At 39.8% G+C, this 21,196-nt stretch overlaps 1 protein-coding gene across 6 annotated transcripts in view; it reads left to right on the top strand.

Annotated features, from left to right (window-relative positions):
- PLCB1 (phospholipase C beta 1) overlaps window positions 1-21,196 on the top strand; it is an 849,858-nt gene that overhangs the window by 739,343 nt on the left and 89,319 nt on the right. The window contains exons 28-33 of one of the 6 annotated variants that reach the window (XM_044928314.2): window positions 6,521-6,597; window positions 6,702-6,791; window positions 7,202-7,259; window positions 8,048-8,134; window positions 18,966-19,092; window positions 20,352-20,397. In XM_044928314.2, the coding sequence (XP_044784249.1) occupies window positions 6,521-6,597; window positions 6,702-6,791; window positions 7,202-7,259; window positions 8,048-8,134; window positions 18,966-19,061 (408 nt within the window). In that variant the 3' untranslated portion in view covers window positions 19,062-19,092; window positions 20,352-20,397. Of the gene's footprint in view, window positions 1-6,520; window positions 6,598-6,701; window positions 6,792-7,201; window positions 7,260-8,047; window positions 8,135-9,104; window positions 9,171-11,325; window positions 14,000-16,296; window positions 18,516-18,965; window positions 19,093-20,351; window positions 20,398-21,196 lie in introns of those variants that run through there. The other 5 variants (XM_025264705.3, XM_044928313.2, XM_044928316.2 and 2 more) reach the window with 5 other exon arrangements.

The raw sequence follows: 21,196 nt of genomic DNA, 5'->3' as shown, positions 1-21,196 counted from the left end.
GCAGAAAGTGAAGAGGAACTAAAGAGCCTCTTATGAAGGTGAAAGAGGAGAGTGAAACAGCTGGCTTAAAACCCAACATTCAAAAAACAGATCACAGCATCCGGTCCCATCACTTCATGGCAAATACATGTGGAAACAATGGAAACAGTGTTTTCCAGTAGTCATGTATGGATATGAGAGTTGGACCATAAAGCTGAACACCGAAAAATTGTTGCTTTGAACTGTGGTGTTGGAGAGGACTCTTGAGAGTCCCTTCAACTGCAAAGAGATGAAACTTGTAAATCCTAAAAAAAAATCAATCCTGAATATTCATTGGAAAGACTGATGCTGAAGCTGAAGTTCCAATACTCTGGCCACCTTATGCAAAGAGCTGAGTCCTTAAAAAGACCCTGATGCTGGGAAAGATTGAAGCAGGAGAAGAAGGGGATTACAGAGGATGAGGTGGTTTGATGGCATCCATCCAAAAATGGATATGAGTTTGAGCAAGCTCTGGAAGATGGTAAAGGACAGGGAAGGCTGGCCTGCTGCAGTCCATGGGATCACAAAGAGTCAGATGCTACTAAGCAACTGAACAACAACAACAGATAACATATTTGAGGATAGATAGCCAGTTAAGACTCTGGGACATACGAAAAATGCAATTTGGTATGGAGTAGAAAAATTCAGAAGAGACTGAAGGCAAGGAGGGAATGCTTGCCAAGTCCAGATAGGATTAATGAGAATCTGCATAGAGTATTGTGAACACAAAGTTAAGAGATACTTCATGATGAGATAAATGAACAAATTCCCATGACTCACTAGATGGGGTAATCACTCAAGGGGCCAGTCAAATGTAATGTACACTTTTTAAACTGAGTGATGATACCTAATGGGAAAATACGATGACTCGTCTTCTATGAGAGATGTTGAGATGCTGGGGAGCTGTCCTCAGCTAGAGATGCTCAAAGGCCATTGACATAAAAATATACTGAAGCAGTTAAAAGTCAGAGAAGACTGATGTGGGAAATGTTAAAGATCCTGTAAAGGAAGAGAAGAGAGTTTCTTATGAGAGTGGTTGGCAGCTGACATACTACCAAGAAGATAAAGTCGTGATTCCCAAACCGTGTGCTGTGGCACCATGAGATACCGTGTTGAACTCACAAGGGCCTTGTGAGATGTTTGCATTTTCGAAAGAAACAGCAGCATCTATTGGAATCTGTTCAAAGCACTTCTATTAAGTTATTGAAACCTAATCTTTTGATAAATGGAACTGTTCCTTCTTTTTTGGCTCAGGGGTGCCATGAAAAAATTATTGAGATCTTAAGGGTACTGTGAACTAAAAAAAACTTGTGGATCTCTAGAATAATAAAAAGTTCACTACTGAGACTTGGCCAATGAGTTCAATAACAAAAGAGTTTTTCTAATCTTAAAGCGAAATCAGGTAAATGCCAATGGTTGGAGTGGAAGCGAGATGGTGGGGTTGGAGGGTGTGGGGTGGGGCATTACAGTTGTGGAAGCAGCCGCCAGTCTTCCATTTTAGGCACAGAAAGAAAAGGAAAGTCAAAGATGGAACAAAAGTTCAGTGCTCTGGAGGATAAGAAAATAGAGATGTGTTTTTAGGCAAAAGGAAAGAATGTGTCCAATATGAAGAAAGTTTGAGAGAAGAAAGTGAAATGGTGGTCTTCCTGCAGGAGGGGGAAGATGGGAAGCAATGCGAGGGGAGCCCCTTTTTCAGGGAAGGTGGGGTAAGGAAACCAGGCCAAGAACCTGTGACGTGGTGCATGTGGAATCGCATGTCCGTCTCCAGCTTTCACGACCACCAAGGAAAAAAGCATTATCCCTGCCTCAGAGGTTGAGGAAGCTAGCTGAGTTTGGGGTAATGAAGACAATGAAGATAAAGTTTCACAGCTCTTTTGAGACAGAGAAGAGGGAATTTGAAAGGGTGCCTTAGAGCCTGGGTGGCTTAAACAACGCACATTTATTTTTCACAGTTCTGAAGGCTGAGAAGTACAACATTAAGATGCCAGTAGATTTAGTGTTTGGAGAGAGCCCAGTTCCTGGTTCATAGAGAGCTTTATTCTGTGTCCTTATGTGGTGGAAAGGGTATGGGAGCTCTTGGGGTGCTTTATAATTATGGGTACTAATCCATTCATGAAGGCTCCTAATCACCCAAAGTTCCCACCTCTTACATTGAGGGTCAGGATTTCAATATATTTATTGATATTTGGGAGGGACACAACATTCAGTCCATAACAGTTTCTACACTGTTTCCGTCTTCTTCAATAACGTGCACATGAATCTCCTGGGAATGTTATTAAAATGCAGATCTTTATTTAATATAAAGTGGTAGGGGCTGAGAACTTGCATTTTTTGTTGCATTCCCTGGCAATGCCAATGCTGATGAATCCTGTCCCACACTTCAAGTAGCAGGATCTATAAAGCCAATGCATAGCTCAGAATTTCTAGAATAATGCCAGGTATTAAGTAAGCATTTGACAAATATTTGCTGAATGGTGGCTGATTTGAATAGTTTAGATGAATGTGTGTGTTCTGGGAGCACAGGAGGTGGGAACTAGCTCTGAAAAGAATAAGCAGCAAGCGCAGATGGTCCAAGGGAGGAGCAAGGAGGAAGGCCAGGGTGTGCAGCGCACGGGAGGGAGGTTGGTGTTGGCAGCTGTGGGGGCGCTGAACACAGATGGAAGTCAACCTCAGAACTGAGTGAGCTGAAGGGCTCAGTGATCTCAGGCTCAGTGGCTTAACTGCCTGGATGTTGATGTTGCTGAGAAAGAGGGTGGGAGGGAGCTGTAAATGTGAGCAGGAGCTGGCAAAATCAAGAAATGATCCTTGACAAGGCTGAACGTTGGAGATGAGAACATGGCAACAGAAGCATGGATATCACTGAATTCAGAAGCACTGCTGAGAGACTTAGCAGGGGCTATAAAATGAGAGACCACCGAGACCCCCTATATCTGGCAAAGAATCCAGAATCAATGAAGGAGACTTTGAACACACTGATTCCCCGGCCCTGTCCCTAAACATGTAGTGGCAATAGGCCTAGGAACAGGCCCTGAAAGCTGTGTTTTCAAGCAGTTGCTCACAAGAGATTCTGCTGTTGCCACCAAGGTTGGGGATCCCTGGATTACCCTCTGTAATTCCTTGGGCTGAACTGGGGAGGAGGAAGGTCCCCTGTCGAGGGGAAAGCCCTGTGGGTACCTCTCAGTTAGAATAGAGGTGCTGTGAGAATCCTCAAGGAAATGGCAAGAGTCTGCACAGTGGGATTTTACATCTAACTCATTTGATAAATAGCATTAGCAGGATGTAATATTTCTTGATTTCTTTAATTGTGACAGTCATGATCAGGTACTGTCTTTTGAATGATCAAATAGGTTTTCTGCTGCCCCAAGCTCCAGTTAATATTTGTTCAGATTTAATCTGCCTCACGGATGAGTGCATTGAATTTCATGTTAATGTCAAGTTAATGTGGATTCTTTATGGCAATTCTGTAAAAGAATTTCTCCCTCAGCTTCTTTTATTCCTTCAGATAAGAAGAGGTTATTAAAAACAATTTCTAAAATCATAACAAAAAGGTGGCTTGGGAAAGTGGTGACAACCACAAGCTTGGGAGCCTAATTTATCTGGGTTTGTACCAAGTTCTGGTCTTCCCAGGTGGTTGTTCTGGTGGTAAAGAACCTACCTGCTAGGAGAAATAATGAGGCACAGGTTTGATCCCTTGGTCTGGAATATCCCCCGAAGGAAGGCCTAGCAACCCACTCGAGTATTCTTGCCTGGAGAATCCCATGGACAGAGGAGCCTGATGGGCTACAGTCTATAAGGTCTCAAAGAGTTGGACACAACTGAAGCGACTTAGCATGCATGCACACACACATACCCAGTTCTGCCAAGTACCTCTCTGTGGCCCTGAGCCCCAAATTTGAGTCTCATGTGTCAATATGACCTCATAGGACAACTCTTAGGACTGAATAAGTTAAATATTATAAGTTAGTACATTTAAAACTTATCAAACTGTGCCTGGCATGTGTAAATTATCAATGAAAGTTTGCTAGTGTTATGATTATATTGCCTTTACTGTTGTAGCTACCATATATATATATATATAAGTGGCAGCTGTATATGAGAGTCTCCATCTCTGGGGAACAGGGTGAATGTTCAACAGGAAGTCCACACCATCTATTTGGTGCACCAGTAAGAAGGCTTAAGTCCAGGTGCTACTGCTGCCTAAGCAATGGCAGAAGGTTCCATAGGTTCTTCATGTAGAATAAAGAAAGAGCAGTGCTTGGAAGGCACAGTTACTCTCCCATAATTGACAAGCTTTTATTGAGCACCTACTGAAAGCTAGAAATTGTGGAGAGCTGGGGATTTGAAAACATAGCCACTGCCCTCTTGAAGCTTAGTCTGGTAAGCAAATAAATGCAAGACAAAATACTTGCTATCAGAGCAATGTATTCAAAATTCAAAATGGTAGCACAGAAGAGAATTTCCAGTGCCCTTTGGAAGTTGCCCACACAGGATGCAAAACATCAGTTTCCAAGATGGGTAACTCATATCATCCTTGAAGTGATTAAGCAATGAATAATAACTGGAAACCAAGAATTATAAATCACAGTTGATTATAACTTATGCCGGGAGCTGGCATGAGGACCTCCACCCGTGGCAAAGGTCATGAGGAAGGAGGCTCGACATACGCAAAGGCGGGATTGAGCCTCAGGAGTCCCCCTGGATATTCTCGAGCATCTACCCCCAAAAACCAGAGTCTGCCTACTTTACTGCTTTGTGCTCTCACCTCTGACTTTACTGGGGGCTGTCCCCCACCACCATCTCGCTCTCTCTCTGATAAAGAGTTAACTTACAGCTCCAGTTAATAAAGTTCCTGGGCATTAGGAGTGTTTAAATCCAAACCCCTCAGATAGCTCTCTAACTCGCCTGACAAGTTTACATGGACTCCTACAGCTATGCATACGATTGTTTACAGTCTCCCAGCCTTGAGAGGCATGGGAAGCACGGGAAGATATTCAAATAGCTTAGAGCCTCTCAGAGAGTTAGAAACTGTCAGAATAAAACTAGTAAAGGATTTCATTGATGAGCCAATGCTTGCTGCCAAGTATCCTTGAATGTGTATTAATTAATATACCTGGTATGTAGAAAAAATAAGTAGTGGCCTTGGTGTTAGCAACTTTAGACCCTTAAGGTAATAAATTCTTTCCTTTGTTGTAAACCCACTGCACCTCTGCCCTATAGGAATGCAACTTTATCTAACACCTTCGGAGGATGGCGCCAAACCTTAAAATAATTACTGTTAGAGAAAATAAGTCTTACTGTTGACAAACCTTTGTCAAGAGTCATAAAACGTTAATAAGCCTTCTGGCCAGAAGATGATGTAAATCACCTAAACCATTTGTATAAGATAAGTTCGCAGGAAAGAAACCCTGGTTTCTATAAGGATCAAAGACTGATGACTTTGCATGATTTCACATCTCCTATTATCCTCTATGTGCAACTTAGGGTATAAAAGCCCCTGTTGAAAATAAAGCTACGGGCCTTGCTCACCGAAGCTTGGTCTCCCCATGTCATTCTTTCTTTTCACATTCCGGCTGAGTCTCCATATGGAACGTGGAGGTCCTCTGCAACCATTAATTTGCCTGGGCTTCTAAGACCCACTCGAGAAGATGCCTAAGGTGGGGCACCTTCCGCTGTTCGAGAGGGTGCCTGCAGCCTCCGTGGTCAGAGCTAACCTGATGTCACAGGTTATATTGATTTTCCGCGTAAACCAAGCTACTCAGCCTCTTTTCTCCACTGAATTTTCCTACTGAGCTATCCTCATTCTATTACTCTTTATATCTTTGATGAATATTTAAATTAATCACCGACGCGGTCTCCCCTTCGAACTCCCTGAATCAGCCGGGGCTGGACCTCGGCAAACTTACATTTGTATCACACTCATTTTTATTTTAAACTTCATAGTACCCCCAAGATAGAAAGGCATTGACTATCTCATTTATAACCAAGAAAATGTAGGTTCAGGAAGTGGGCTCTATGGCCACAGTCATAGTTTAGTGAGTCATAGAGGGAACGGTCCCTGCGGCCACAGTTAGCTGCCATCGCACTTGGCAAAAGCAAGCCCAATCATCTAAGAAATCCTGCTTAATTAGAAGAAATAGTAAGAATTACGTATTAAAACCTAGATAGTGTATAGTCTACAATTATTTCCTTATTACCTATGTGTTGTAAAATGTCTGACGATGTTACTCTTGCTAACCTGGAGAAGCAAATGGCAACCCACTCATATTCTTGCCTGGAGAACCCCATGAACAGAAGAGCTGGGTGAGCTGCTGTCCACAGGGTCTCAAAGAGTCAGAAACATCTGAAGTGACTTAGCACACATAGCACAGAAACATCAAGAAAAATCACAGATTTTTCTAACCTCAGATACTGTTTGATGTGGGGTGGGGGAGGGAAAGGGTGCTTTGCTTGTGATCATGTAAAATAGCCACCTGGCGTGTTTTTTTTCTCCCCTCCCCCACAGCTTATTCAAAAATTGACTGATGTTGCTGAAGAATGTCAGAATAATCAGTTAAAGAAGCTCAAAGAAATCTGTGAGAAGTAAGCCTCCATTCTCTTACAATGGATTTGTACATGTAAATGTATTAAGTACAAATTGCAGTTGGATTGAGCATTTTTCCCTTTTGCTTCCATTTTGCCTTCAGAGAGAAGAAGGAATTAAAGAAGAAAATGGATAAAAAGAGGCAGGAGAAGATAACAGAAGCAAAATCCAAAGACAAAAGCCAGATGGAGGAGTAAGTAGAAAGAACCCTTTCTCCCACCTTTTACTCGGGGATTGTCCTATACAGAATAACAGCGGCTCAACCGTACAAAGACCTATCTGCGAAATTTCTCCTCAAATTAACCTACCAAAGACCCACTTTGTAAGGGTTTTCAGTGAAGCACTGAGGTGCCCACAGGCCCTAAGGAAAAAGCTCTATCTTCTCTTCTGATATTGTCAGACAGCCTTCCTGCCATTTAGTGAAAATAGAGCTTGTGCCTTGGGTAGAACCTGACCTCTGTCAGAGCTGACAAGTTGTATCTTCCTTGCAGCAGTAAGAAGAAAGTTGAGAGTTCCGTAAACTTTCATCTGGAAACCTGCGGTTCCCATGTTTGCCGATGATGGATGAGTTCATGTAATGATTTCTTTGTCACTCACTTTCAGGGAAAAGACAGAGATGATCCGGTCATACATCCAGGAGGTGGTGCAGTACATCAAGAGGGTATGTCATGTTCATGAATCCCTCTCTCTTTTGCAAACCATGTTTGATGAGTACTGTGTGAGTCTCTGGAGGGAAATGCCACGCTTCACAGTAATTCTTTATCACCAGCACCCAGCCGAGCAACTGCCCAGAGCAGCCAGTGTGTAATCAGTGTTTCTGCAAGTTTAATTGCAAACCTCTGTATAAAAAGGTTCATCTAAAGATAGATGTTAAGAATCTTTTCTAGAGTCAGGAACCTAGAAACATGATGTCAAGGGGACCTCCCTGAAAAGAACTTTTTGTTGCTGCTGTTGTTAAGTTGCTAAGTCGTGTCTGACTCTTTTGCGACCCCATGAGCTATAGCCCGCCAGGCTCCTCTGTCCATGGGATTTCCCATGCAAAGATACTGTAACGGGTTACCATTTCCTTCTCCAGAGCATCTTCCCACATCAGGGATCAGACCCACGTCTCCTGCCTTGGCAGGCAGATTCTCTACCACTGAGCCAGCAGGGAAGCCCCAGAGAAACTTTAGTTGTCACCAATGGTAGAGGACAACTTCTGAAGGTTTTTAATTAATTTTAATTGGTATTATGGAGATTTTCAGACATTAACAAAGCTGTGAAAATGGTATATCCAATGGTCATATCACTGCCACCCCTGTGTGCCCATCACCCAGCTTCAACACTTACATGTCTCCTATAAGGACAGTTCTTGACCAGGATGTGAAATAGTTAAATGCATGCCAGAGATCTGAAAACATTCACTTGAATGTTTAGATGAAAATGACTTTCTCTGTAACTGTCTTACAGTTAGAAGAGGCACAAAGTAAACGGCAAGAAAAACTCGTAGAGAAACACAAAGAAATCCGCCAGCAGATCCTGGATGAAAAGCCCAAGGTAAACTGAACCAAATAACCATACACAGTAACTTCATTTTCTTTCCATTTAATTAGAATAAAACCTCCCTAGTTCATATATCCCTCTCACACAGTCTCAGACCAGTTCTTGCACATGAAAGTCATGTAACTTTCTCAATGATGGACAAAAATCTTGACAGCAATATTCAGTAAGCATTTATCATCACTGCTGCTGCTGCTGCTGCTGCTAAGTTGCTTCAGTCGTGTCTGACTCTATGACCCCATAGACCGAAGCCCACAAGGCTCCTCTGTCCCTGGGATTCACCAGGCAAGAACACTGGAGTGGATTGCCATTTCCTTCCCCAATATTGGTCAGCTTTAAAAACTGCAAATACATGAAACTCAGATCCTGAAGTTTGATTTTAGTTAGTCTTGGATGCAGCTCAGGCATAGATATTTTTAAAGCACACCTTCCCCCTCCACCCCCTCACCCCCTACCTCCCAGGAAAGAAAAGAGAAGTTAGCTAAGCCTCTGTAGCTCTAAACAGATGATGTAATATTGTAATGTCAGGCTCTGTCCAGCAGAGGATGTCTTGTACCAAAATCACCCTGGTATTTAATCTAACAAAATATTCTCTTAAGCCAAAACAAACAAACAAAAAAACCAGAAAGAAAATAATTTTTTCCCCATAATAGTTTATTGGGGCTCCACTTTAAAATTACCTTATGTTTATTTGGTAAAAATCAATTGTTTCATGAATATTAACTTTAAATATATATATTTAAACTAAATATATATAAATCAAATACTCTCAGCCAAAACCTCAGTTTTAGATCATTCCATTAATTTTGATTTGTCATTGACTATTGTTCTGTTTGTGAAAAGTGTGCTTTTCAGTTTTCCTGTTCTTCCATCTACATAAATAGATGGAAGAACAGGAATACCTGTTCTTCTTTAACAGAAGAAGATACCTTCTTCTAAACACCTTCTAAAATACCTTCTTTAACAGGCTCTGCTATTAAGCACCTGCAAAGATCAAGTGTCACTTTTGTTTCTTTGAATAGTCCATTCATCAGTCTACTTCTTAAAGGTTTCTTGTGGCTAATTTAAAATATTAATACATTTTTGTGGTTGTGTCTGCTCTTATCCTTTCATACTTGTTGGACAGAACTTTTATTTAATGTTGCTAATTCAAAGTTTTTTGACTTGGGAATATAGATTCTCTAACTGTGAGGAAAATCCAAGAATTAATAATTACTGAGGCATGCTGTTAATTTTTATATTTTTATATAAATATACAATTTAATACTGTTTCAGACAACAAGGATTGAAAATGTATGTATTTGAATATATAACTGGGGAATCATTATTGTTAAGGTGTTTCTGAAATTTCAGTCAAACCTGGATCTCTTGCTCCAAACATTTAAGCCTTTAAAAAATAAAATCAATCCTAAATAGAGAGCATTGCAATGTCTAAAATTATGTTAAAATGTATCCACCTTACTAATGCATAATCAACTTGAGAGGGTGGCTAAGAATATTTAATATTCTTATGTTCATGAATATTTATGTTTTATGTTTAAAATTTATGTTAAAAAATTTATGTTTAAAAATATTTATGTTTTTGTTCAGTTGCTAAGGTGTGTTCGACTCCTTGCAACCCCATGAACTGCAAATGTTTGGAACAAGAGATCAAAGTTCAACTGAAATTTCAGAAATGCCTTAACAATAATGAGTACCCAGTGATATATTCAAATACATACATTTTCAATCCATGTTTTCTGAATTCCAATTTGTCATTGCTTTGTACACTGGTATGATATACTTAGCTTAAGATTGATATTTCACTAGCCAATTTTTATATTTCTAAAAAATCTCTCTTGGAAAACGTTGTTATTCCCACACAGTTTTGCTTCATTTTCATTTTTGTCCAAAGATGTCAACTACTCTACGTGTGTGTGTGTGTGTGTGCTCAGTCATGTCCAACTCTTTGCACATTTCTGCCCATGGAATTTTCCAGGCAAGAATACTGGAGTGGGTTGCCATTTCATATTCCAGGGGATCTTTCTGATCCAGGGATCAAATCCACGTCTCTTGTGCCTCCTGCCTTGGCAGGCAAATTCTTTACTACTAGTACCACCTCAGAGGCCCACTTTACTCATAAATAAAATGCAATCACAAATGTGTTTAAGTTACATAAATCTCAGTATAAATAACCTTACAAAGGTTTTATGTTACTGCTCTGGTTCACCATGATTAAAATCAACTTCAGTAGTAAATGTCTTCATTAATATAACCAAACATTAGACCAAATAACTGTTGGATAATACATCAGTCAGTGTGCATACAACTTTACAGAAAACCCAGTTAAAACTGGATTATGCAATAATGTTTAGTAAATCATATTACTGGAAGCTCAAAGGTGATGAAAGTTCAAGAATAGTTAATTTAGTGGTTGAATAACCTCATCAAGAATCAGAGTATTTTCAGAATTTTACCTGTTTTATTTTATATTATTGCTTTTCATCCCCAGGCTGCAAACCCACAGTTACAAGATAGCTGCCATAGCTCCATGCATTACAGCCTTACATAAAACTATTCAAAGGCAAATAGTCTTCATCTTGTAACTGATTATAGGTTTGAGGAAAACTTCCTAAATCTCCTCAGTAGGCCTCCCCTCATTGGTTAGAATTGTGTCATATGCCCATTCCTAAACTAATTACAAGCAGGAGAGTGTAATTTTCATGATAGGCTTAAAATAATTAGGACTTACCCAGAAGGGGAGAGGAAGTTCACTTTCTCCTCAGTTCCACACTCACCAGGGTCCTAAACAAAACTGATGTTTTCTTGTTAAGAGGAGAGACACCAGTTGGGTAGGTAATTAACTGTATGTGCCCTACCACATGTACAACAAGTTTCCATTTCTTTCTTGGCCCCTTAGAAAGAGATCTGAAGTGTTTACGAATTTTTAGTCATTCAGTTGTCTTTATTTTTTATTGCAAATAGGTACCATAATGGTTTCTCTTTGTTTTTCACTCATGAGGTTGCTCTTAATGACCATCCTATTGTGTCTGGATTTGAAGGTTGCCCTCGAAGATCATTGGTTCTATGTCCAACTAAAGCATTTATTGAGAAGTGTTCTTCAGGGCCTAAAAATTTTGTGCTTTGAAAGCATGACATGTGCTTTGGAACCACACTGTAATAAGAAACCATGATTTTTAATATTGTAGGACACAATGACTAATAAAGGGAAATGACCATGACCAGAAGAAGCACTAATTATCAGTGGAATAAAACAATAAGATCAAGTGCCTGTCAAATGGAGGACCAAAACCTAGGATGGCTAACTGAGCAAGTGAAAGGCCAGGCCAGAAGAGCAGTCCTCCTTGCTCGTGTAACTACTGGATGTGGACCAAAAATAGAAGAGCACTGGCTTTGAAATAATCCCTGTTCACATCCAGTGTTGGAATGCCCTTTAAAACCTGACACAGATAGGAGGGAAACTAACAAAAGCAGAAACAAAATAGAAAGAGGGGCAACTCAAGGAAATGACAGTGACCAACAGTATCTAAGAGAAAGGTTAATTGAGTGAGTTCCATTCAGTCAGACAGATGAGAAGACAGGGTGATTTTATGACATGTAGAAATTTATAAACTTTCATCACTCAATGTTGGACAAGGAAATTGAATGGACAATGTAGTAGGTAATAGTAAGATAGCTGCAATTTTATGAATCCAACTCGGTGGATGTGAGTTTGAGCAAGCTCCAGGAGCTGGTGATGGCCAGGGAAGTCTGGCTTGCTGCAGTCCATGGGGTCTCAAAGAGTCGGACACGACTGAGCGACTGAACTGAACTGAACTGAATTTTATGAAGAGGAAAGATGACAAACTTTGCCAGAAGTTGCCGAAGAGAATAAAGTTCCTCCTTCAAGTGTTTTTTTTCAGGTGGGATAAACAATTTTTAATTAGAAAGCAGGAAAGGCTAATCTTTCACTTACAGCAAATCATGCACTACACGGCATCGTATTTCTCCCCATTCATTAGTGGCCTTTGCCGACTGTTGATCACAATCATTTTCTTCCTCTTCATCCACTTCTTCTAATGATTGTGATCACGTACTTTCTGTTCTTAACCTCCACTTAAACAAGGAAGATGCCCTTTTTCCATTCCTGTTTTTCTCCAAGTGTCACTATTTGCAGTTTTCCTGAACCACAATCACGATCTGTGTGATTTTCCAAGTGTTTGGTAACCAAACATTTCCTTTAAAAGTGAACTAATAAGTTTAAAATTTTTTTTAACCAAAGAAATTTGAAAATCCAGTTGCTCAAAAACAACCATTCTTCAGAGGCAAGGAATTCTGGCTAGATTTAGAGCTAGTTAACAGATGTAGATTAATTGAAAATATAGCCTTTTATTCAACCATGTACTTACGATCTTGAAGGATCAACTCAAGTTCCAAACATTTTTACCGTTGCACAACAGAACAGAATAAGGTGCCTCAGTCAAAACCGGGTTAAAAATCCATTTCATTTCCACTCATGGGCAAGAACTTTCATCCTGCTGATATGTATTTGGTAAGGGACCAAATTTAGCAAGCTTCCTCCGCCCCCACCCAGTGTGAAAGCTTATGTGTAGAATCCATTTTTCACATTTGAAAGGAGATTCAGTAAGTCTGTTTCTTTTGTGTGTAATTTTTGAGAGAGTTGAGGAAACTGGAAGTAAATGATCCCTAAAGGCAACTTATACAATAGAAACATTTTGGCCCTCAATTGGGCATAACATTATATTGTACATTCCTGTACGTAAATCCTACGGAAATCTATTAAGTTCTTAAGAAAGAATACTCAGCTCCTTGTCAATAGAGTTCTAAATTCTGGAGATATGCTCAACTGCATGTTTATTTGCAGCCAGGTATTTGATTCAGTCTTTGAATGTCTGCTGTTTTTAGATTCATTCAAAGTGTTCTTTTTTTTAAATCTATACCTTCAGAATTCTTAAGATGAATGCAATAAACCCTAACCAGTCTTTCAACTTAGTGACATAATTGCTTTCCTTGGGATGTCCATACTTGGGTTTGCCAAAGTCAGCAGGAAAGAGCTCATGTGTACAAACAGTGTTAGAAACAACTCAAGGACCCAACTGCCAGTGCAAGGAAATAACACCTTTTGTGGTTGCGTGTGACTCAGAATCGATTCATTCTGAAAAAGATATCTGCTTTTTTCTTGAACACTTCAAAGAGATTTAGTTTAACACGTTGAAGCATCATTAATCAGGAATTGCCCTGAATCTGCTGTGGTTCTTCCAATATCTATTGATCATTTTGCAGCTATGGGCTATCATTATGAGAAGAATCATCTTTTCAGGGGACTTTTTAATGAACCATCTCCATAACCTCATAAAAGTCGATAAATATGTAATTTACTTTTTCTCTGACACTTAATTTGTCTTTGATGCTTCTTAGAACACAGGTTTTCTGTTTTAATTGAGCTCATCAGCAAGAGAGAATTCCAGGAAGCTTTAGGGCATTTTAATTTCTACCCAAAGAACATTTCATCATGTAGCTACTGTTGTTTCCCCCTCCCCCTCTCTTCACCAGGGGAATATAGACTGATTTTCCTCATTTCTCCTCTGAAATCTTTGTAACAGGGTGAGTAACTCATCCCTCTGTGTGAAGTTAGTCTTGTCAGACCCACCACTGGGCCCTGAGGTAGAACCCTACACGCAGTTATTTCAGTCTGCCTTCCCAGTGTTCAGGGAAAGACCAATTTAGGGATTTAAAGTAGATGCTCCTATATTCCATGATTCATTTGTGCCTTCTCTGATCCTCTGAAAAAATGTGCATTCTCTCTGCCAGAATTCATTGGGCCCTCTCATAAAAGCCAGACCAAAGAGTGCAAACTGGCTGTTTACCAGTTTTACTTTTTGTCAAGTACTGGATGATCCGTCCGTTGGTTTGGTTTTTTTATTTTTCTGGTTGGAAGAAATTTCCTTTTAATTTTTATCAATGTGAAGAATTGCCTTTTAAAAATATATATAGCTATTCATTATTTTCTTTAAAGTAAAGCTTAGGGATGCTTTACATCCTTTGGGCAATATTCAAACATTAAAACAGTTTTTTAAACTCCATTTGTCTCCTCTTGATTTATTTTTGAAATTTAATTATATAGATTTCTACACCCACAAGACATTATTATTTTGTGTTATATAGGCAGCATTCATTTAGATTTATCTTTATATTCACAAACTTCTTAGCTGGATACTTGTGTCTCAGATCATCCATTTGGGATCATTATCTGCTACATCCTTTAGAAATTCCTTTCATAGAGTCTACTCATGGTAAACTCCTTGGATTTTTTTGTTTGTTTGTTTGTTTGTTTTCATTTCTGTGTGTAAATGTCTTCATTTGACATTCATTCTGCAGCTTTCACTGGGTATAAAATTTTCACTGGGTATAAAATTTTAAGTTGGCAGTTATTTTCTTTTAGCACATTGAAAATAAGATTCATCCAGTTGCTCCTGTTACTGAGAAGTTAACTATAAATCTTAGTGTAATTCTTTTGGTGATAACCTGTATTTTTCCTCCTTTGCATGCATTTAGATATTTTTTTATGTTTTATGTCATTTTCTTTATGTTTTATGCACATTCCTTTAATGTATCTATATAAGCATTTGAGGTGACTGGATGGTTAGATTTCACTAGTCCTGTGAAATCTCAGCTATCATGTCAGTAAAATGATTTCTGATATGTATTCTAAAAAATTCCTTCCATCACATAATTTACATATAAGATAGAATGGACCTTCTTATTCTTTCTCCTTTTTTTAACTCTTTCTAGTATTTTCCATCCTTTGTGCTGTGGACAATTTTATCTCTTGTCCTTTTTCTAATTCCCTAATTCTTTGTTTATACTGCTATTTCACTCATCCACTCTGTTAATTATAGCTTTTGTATTTCATTTAATTCTAGAAATTCTATTTATTTTATTTTCAAATCTATGATTTGTGTGTCTGGCTTATTGTAGGAAAGGTTTCCTGTGAGATTCCTCATTCCTTCAAGCCACAGGCTTTCTTTGAATTTTGTCCTTATCCTAGAAGGCTGTCAAAAGATAAATTCAAAATTTCCAACATTAGCAAAAGCCTCTTAGGAAAAAAGCAACTTCCCTGCAAATTACCTGTGTAGGTTTTGACATTCCTTGGAGTTTAGGCCTGATCATTCCTTAAATTTTTGTGATTCTTAGTTTCTTTAAAGAATATGGTTTTAATATCAAATTCAGCTTTTCTAGTTGTTTTTCAATGAAAATAATGGTCCAAATAACCTAACCATTACCAGAAATAGAAATTTTCCACATAGTGTTTCTAAAATGCATCGGGGTTAATGTCAGTTTGGACATCATGTGAGCATCTGTACCAGTTGGGGTTCAAATAGAGAAGCAGAGCCAGTAGGAGGTTATGTGTATGTGTTACAGGGGATTGGCTCATGTAATTTGGGGCTGGCTGTGCAGTCTCCACAAGGCCGTCTCTCAGTCTAATGCTGGACCCTGGCTGGCAGGAAGTCTGAAAGAGAAGACCACAGTGGGGCTTGGCCACCAGGATAACCTGAAGAAGCTGAAATTCTGTCACAGGGTTGAATACACACATGCACACACACACACCTAGCTGGCCTAGGAGTCAGAACAACTAAAGCAAGACCCAAGCAGGAGAGAAAGTGGTTACAGGCCCAGTTGCTGCTTCACCCCAGGACAAGTCAACAGATCAGCTGCAAGGCATGTGTGTTGTTATGTGGCTGCTGCCTTTCTAATCAGCCCTCCAACCCACTCTAACTGGGAACATACAGAAAGGAAACCCTGGCATATGTCCAGCCTAGCCAGATTGAAGCCAGGATGAAACCATCTCACTATTATTTTTAAATCAGCACTTTTCTTATTCAATTTTTCTTTCTTTAAAGATTGGATTATATGATTACAGGGATCCAACATGGAAACACATTTCTAGAACTGAAAGGAAGCTGCTCCTCAGACCTGCAGGGCATTCCCCAGGCTGCTGCATGCATCTCTGTTATCTGTTGCCCCCTACAAGACAACTGAGTTTGAGATTTAAACAGATTTGGAACTGAGATTCTCCTGGGCACCATTGATTACTCCCCTTTTCCTCCACCCTATTAACTTTCTTTTCCCTTCCTTTGTCCTTATTTTCCTTTCCTAAGGATGAGAAAATGTGTGGGAGTGTGGTGATGGGTGTAATGGATGGAGGAAAGTGGATCCAAAGACAACACTCAACACCTGCTATAACAGATAACATTTATATTGGTGGAGTTGAGTCTTCCCAACAGGCACTGAGTTTAGCATCAATAAAGATGCTATCAATAAAGAAGATGGACTTCAACTCCACTGACTTTCATCTACCCACCTGCCATAAACCAGAAGTCCAAAACCATGGATGGCCCACAGAACCTTTTGGATTTACTTTTCTTTCTACACTGTGTGCCTATCACTGTGCATGATTAATATGAGTTTTGCCAATGGTCATTAGATGTTTTGTTCCTAATTTAGCTCCAGTTCAGTTCAGTTCAGTTTAGTCGCTCAGTCGTGTCTGACTCTGCGACCCCATGAATTGCAGCACACCAGGCCTCCCTGTCCATCACCAACTCCCGGAGTTCACTCAGACTCACGTCCATCGAGTCAGTGATGCTATCCAGCTATCTCATCCTCTGTCATGCTCCAGTTTGTTTTTAAAGCCCTGCTCTGATATAACTAGCATAGTAAAAATAATCAAACAGACTATTAAATGTAAAATTTAATAGATCTCAGGACACCAATATCTGATCTTTCTACGACCTTCAACATTTTCAGGGTAAGAATGGCCAAACTCAATCCAAGACAAATATTTACTTGTAGAAGTTCCAAAAGGAAATGTGTTAGTGCTTTGAAATTTTTGATGAAGTGGTATGTGGAAACTAGAGAAAAGGCTAGTGCAAAAGGGCACATGCTGAAGAAAGTTTCCATTCAGATAGGAAAGCAATTTCTCAGAACAAGAGTCACTCTCTCTATTTTCCACATATTAAGGCCAAATTAATATAACAAATCTACCTACCACTTAGAGTCCTGCTTATACATTTCCTGTCAACAAAAAGCAATTGACACAAGCTCCTGCATTTACTATACTCATTTGCTGAGAATAATCTTTGAATTTGACAAATCTTTGATTTTGTAATTGAAACCAAGACGAATAATATTTTATATTTCAAAGAGTTTTATCAATAGAATTGGTTTTAACTTTTTCTGACTCTAGAATAGTTAAACAGTTTATCATGTTTCTGATAGTTTGGATGGATTTTCCACTATGTACTCTTTATGGCCATTTCTCACACACATATACAACTTGATGCACTTAGGGGGAAGCTTAGTGTGCCTAATCATTTGGTCATCAAAACAGATTTTGACCTAGCTAATTATGCTAATAAATGGAAAAATCATATCTAAGATAGTAGGCATAGCACGTAATATATTTGGTGACTAAAAAATAAATATGTTGTCTTCTAGCTTTGGTTGAAAAGGATTTCACTAGGTTGGGGAAATACAGAATAAGCTGTTTCAAGTCTTAAATTTTTATGGAGTCTCTGTTTTTGATGACATGAAAATAACCCTAGGTCTTGAAAAATATTATAAAAGCAGTTAGGACATGTTTATAACCATCAAGCTATCAACTGCAGATCAATCATCCGGTACAGTCACCGCCATCTTTCACCAGGATTTCTTAATAACCTCCTAAGGGGTCTTCCTGCTTCCATGCGTGCCCAGTCACAGACAGTTCCCAGCACAGCAGCCAGAGTCAGCCTCTGGGAACATAAACCAGACCACTCTTCAAGATCCTTGCACGGCTCCCTTTGTATCTCAGAATCAGAATTGACAAGGTGTGACATGATCTGACCCCACTTAGCTGCAGCCCTGCCTCTCCTCACTGACCTCCTCTCTGCTCAGGCCATCCTGGGCTCCTCGCTGGGCCCCAACAAGCCAGGCCAATTCCACCTTGGACTACTGCACAGATTCTTTCTGCCAAGAATATTCATTTCTCACATGTCTGCTTGGGCAACTGTCTCCTGCCTTTCAAGTCTTGGCTCAAATCTGTCTTTTCAAAGAGGCCTTCCGTGACCACTTTAAGTTTACACTCCTTGTCCATCCTCCCATCCCTGGCATCACCTCTCTCCTTTATTCTGCTACACTTTCTGGGTTTTATAGCATTTATTACCTCTCTTTAGTTCACCGACTTCTTTCTTAGTGTATTACTCAGTATGGGTTTCTCTCCATTAGAAAGTAAGCTCCATGATGGCAGGGCTTTGACTCACTGATGCTCTTGAGTTCTAGGCATCTAGGAACAATGCCTGGTTCACAGCTGGTGCTCAATGCATATTTTTTTAATTCAATTTAATTTTCAATTGCTTATGCTGACAGATAACGAAACTAATTTCATATGTTAAAAAATAGTTCTGTCTTTTCCAGAGGAAAGTATAGTCCCTAAAAGTATAGCTGTTAAGCAAAGACTCACTGGACTGTATTGTTCAACTACTGTCTGTGACTCAGTGCAGTCTTTTCTTAGGTTTCTTGACAGTAGTGGACTTTCATGGAGAGTTTCTCAAAAGCAGTAGTTGTGAATATATAATCCCTACAAAGGGAGGGAAGAACCAAAGAAAATTCCATTGCCAATTCCATTGCATCTGTGACAGAAGTGTTGAAGCATAAAGGCACTGGAGCTTTTAAATCTCCATTCTAGAAGGCACTCTAACAGAGCTCCCAGACAGAGAATTTGAAACAGCAGATGACTCGGAAATCAGTTTCAGTGTCGTAAAAATGACAGCCTCGCTTTTTTTCCACACAGGGGGACGGTTCCTCCTCATTCTTGTCGGAAACTTGCCATGAGGATCCCTCTGTTTCCCCCAACTTTACTCCCCCCAACCCTCAAGCTCTCAAGTGATGACCAGTGAGACCGGTGTCCTTCCGGCCAGGTAGGACACGATGGGAGGGGGCACTTTTAAGAGAAGGATGGCGTGTGGCCGACCGGGTTACAGGCACTGTGCGTGGCCCTGCACCTCTGCTCCGCACTCTACACTCTCACCATTTTCCTGTTGTGGTCGGGTGGGTGATGTGTCTCTCATCTTCGCCTGTCTTCCTTGGGTGTTTACTGCTTCCTCACTGTTCTCTCTTCTTCTGTCGTAAATTCCCTTCTTCCATATTGCTGTCTTCTGTCATCTTTTTGTTTTTCTCTTTGCAATACTGGCTTCCCCTTTGTCCTTAATCTTTCCTCGCTCACACTATTATTTCCACTTTTGAAACATGTTTTAAATTCCTCCTTCTCAAAGAACTGGTTTCCAATCTTATGACCTTAAAATCCAATGGGGTTAAATTAACTCTCAGGAAATCTTCTTGATTCACTCCACTCAATTCATCACACCTCTCCTTTTAAAACTCCAGTAAAAGTCGTTGTATTCCTGCATGGTACTTTGACTTAAGGGGATATCTCAGGATTTACTGATTCTTTAGAACCAAGAACTCTTGTAACTATCTCACCAATAGGGAGCTTGGGCCAGGGACTTCTAGGTGGAACAAATTGAAGCTTGAAAATTAAAGAGGTTTTTAACTTGCTAGAGGAAATACATAATGATATCTATTTGCTAATAAGAAAATGAACTAAGCCATTGCAATCGGTGTGCATTTCAGGGATAAAAGAGGCTTTGTTATGATTACAGAGAAAGCAAACTTCTATTCTGATGCATTGAAAATAGATTTGTAGTGAGATTTATAATGGTTTTGTCTTCAAGTACTTGTTGATCTGTGAAGCAGTGCAGTTTAGAAACATGTTGAGGAATAAATGAGAAACAGCTATTTTACTGAGAAAGAGGTATAAGTTTTTTGTCATCCTCTACATCAATTGCCACATACAGTGATGCTGTAGCTCAGAGCATCATGAATTACCTGGAGGTCCTTAAAAAAAATGCAGATTCTGATTCAGGAGGTCTGGATGGGATCTGAGATCTGTATTTCTAACTCACTCCCATTGGTATCCTGGCTGCTGCATCTCCAGGGACCACATTTGAATAGCAGGGATCTAATGCTTCTGGCTGAAGCACCTGGAAGGAAAGGCTTTACGCTGCCTTCATGATGTTTTATTGTGTTTTAATTTTTTGGCCGAATCAAGAGTCTGACCCTTTGATATCTTTTTATTTTGTACTATTGACTGTGACTGTGTAAATATCAATAACCTCAGATGTGCAGATGAAACCACCCTTATGGCAGAAAGTGAAGAAGAACTAAAGAGCCTCTTGATGCAAGTGAAAGAAGATAGTAAAAAAGTTGGCTTAAAGCTCAACTTTCAGAAAACAAAGATCATAGCATCCGGTCCCATCACTTCAATGGCAAATAGATGGAGAAACAGTGGCAGACTTTATTTTTGGGGGCTCCAAAATCACTGCAGATGATGACTGCAGCCATGAAATTAAAAGACGCTTGCTCCTTGGAAAAAAAGCTATGACCAACCTAGACAGCATATTAAAAATCAGAGACATTACTTTGCCAACAAAGGTTCGTCTAGTCAAAGCTATGGTTTTTCCAGTGGTCATGTATGGATGTGAGAGTTGGACTGTGAAGAAAGCTGAGCACCAAAGACTTGATAATTTTGAACTGTGGTGTTGGAGAAGACTCTTGAGAGTCCCTTGGACTGCAAGGAGATCCAACCAGTCCATCCTAAAGGAAATCAGTCCTGAATATTCATTTGAAGGACTGATGTTGAAGCTGAAACTCCAATATTTCAGCCACCTGATGTAAACAGCTGACTCATTTGAAAAGATCCTGATGCTGGGAAAGACTGAAGGCAGGAGGAAAAGGGGATGACAGGGGATGAGATGATTGGATGGCATCACCGACTCAATGGACATGAGTTTGAGTAAACTCTGGGAGTTGGTGATGGACAGGGAAGCCTGGCATGCTGCAGTCCATGGGGTCGCAAAGAGTCGGACATGACTGAGCAACTGAACTGATTGACTGTGACACTAGAGGGGCAGAGAATGTTATTTGAGAGTCAAACCACAGCGTGGCCATGAATTCTGTCCATGT

The sequence above is a fragment of the Bubalus bubalis genome, chromosome 14, assembly GCF_019923935.1.
Source record: "Bubalus bubalis isolate 160015118507 breed Murrah chromosome 14, NDDB_SH_1, whole genome shotgun sequence".
Classification (NCBI taxonomy): Eukaryota; Metazoa; Chordata; class Mammalia; order Artiodactyla; family Bovidae; genus Bubalus; species Bubalus bubalis.
This window is presented reverse-complemented; position numbering and strand designations above follow the sequence as displayed.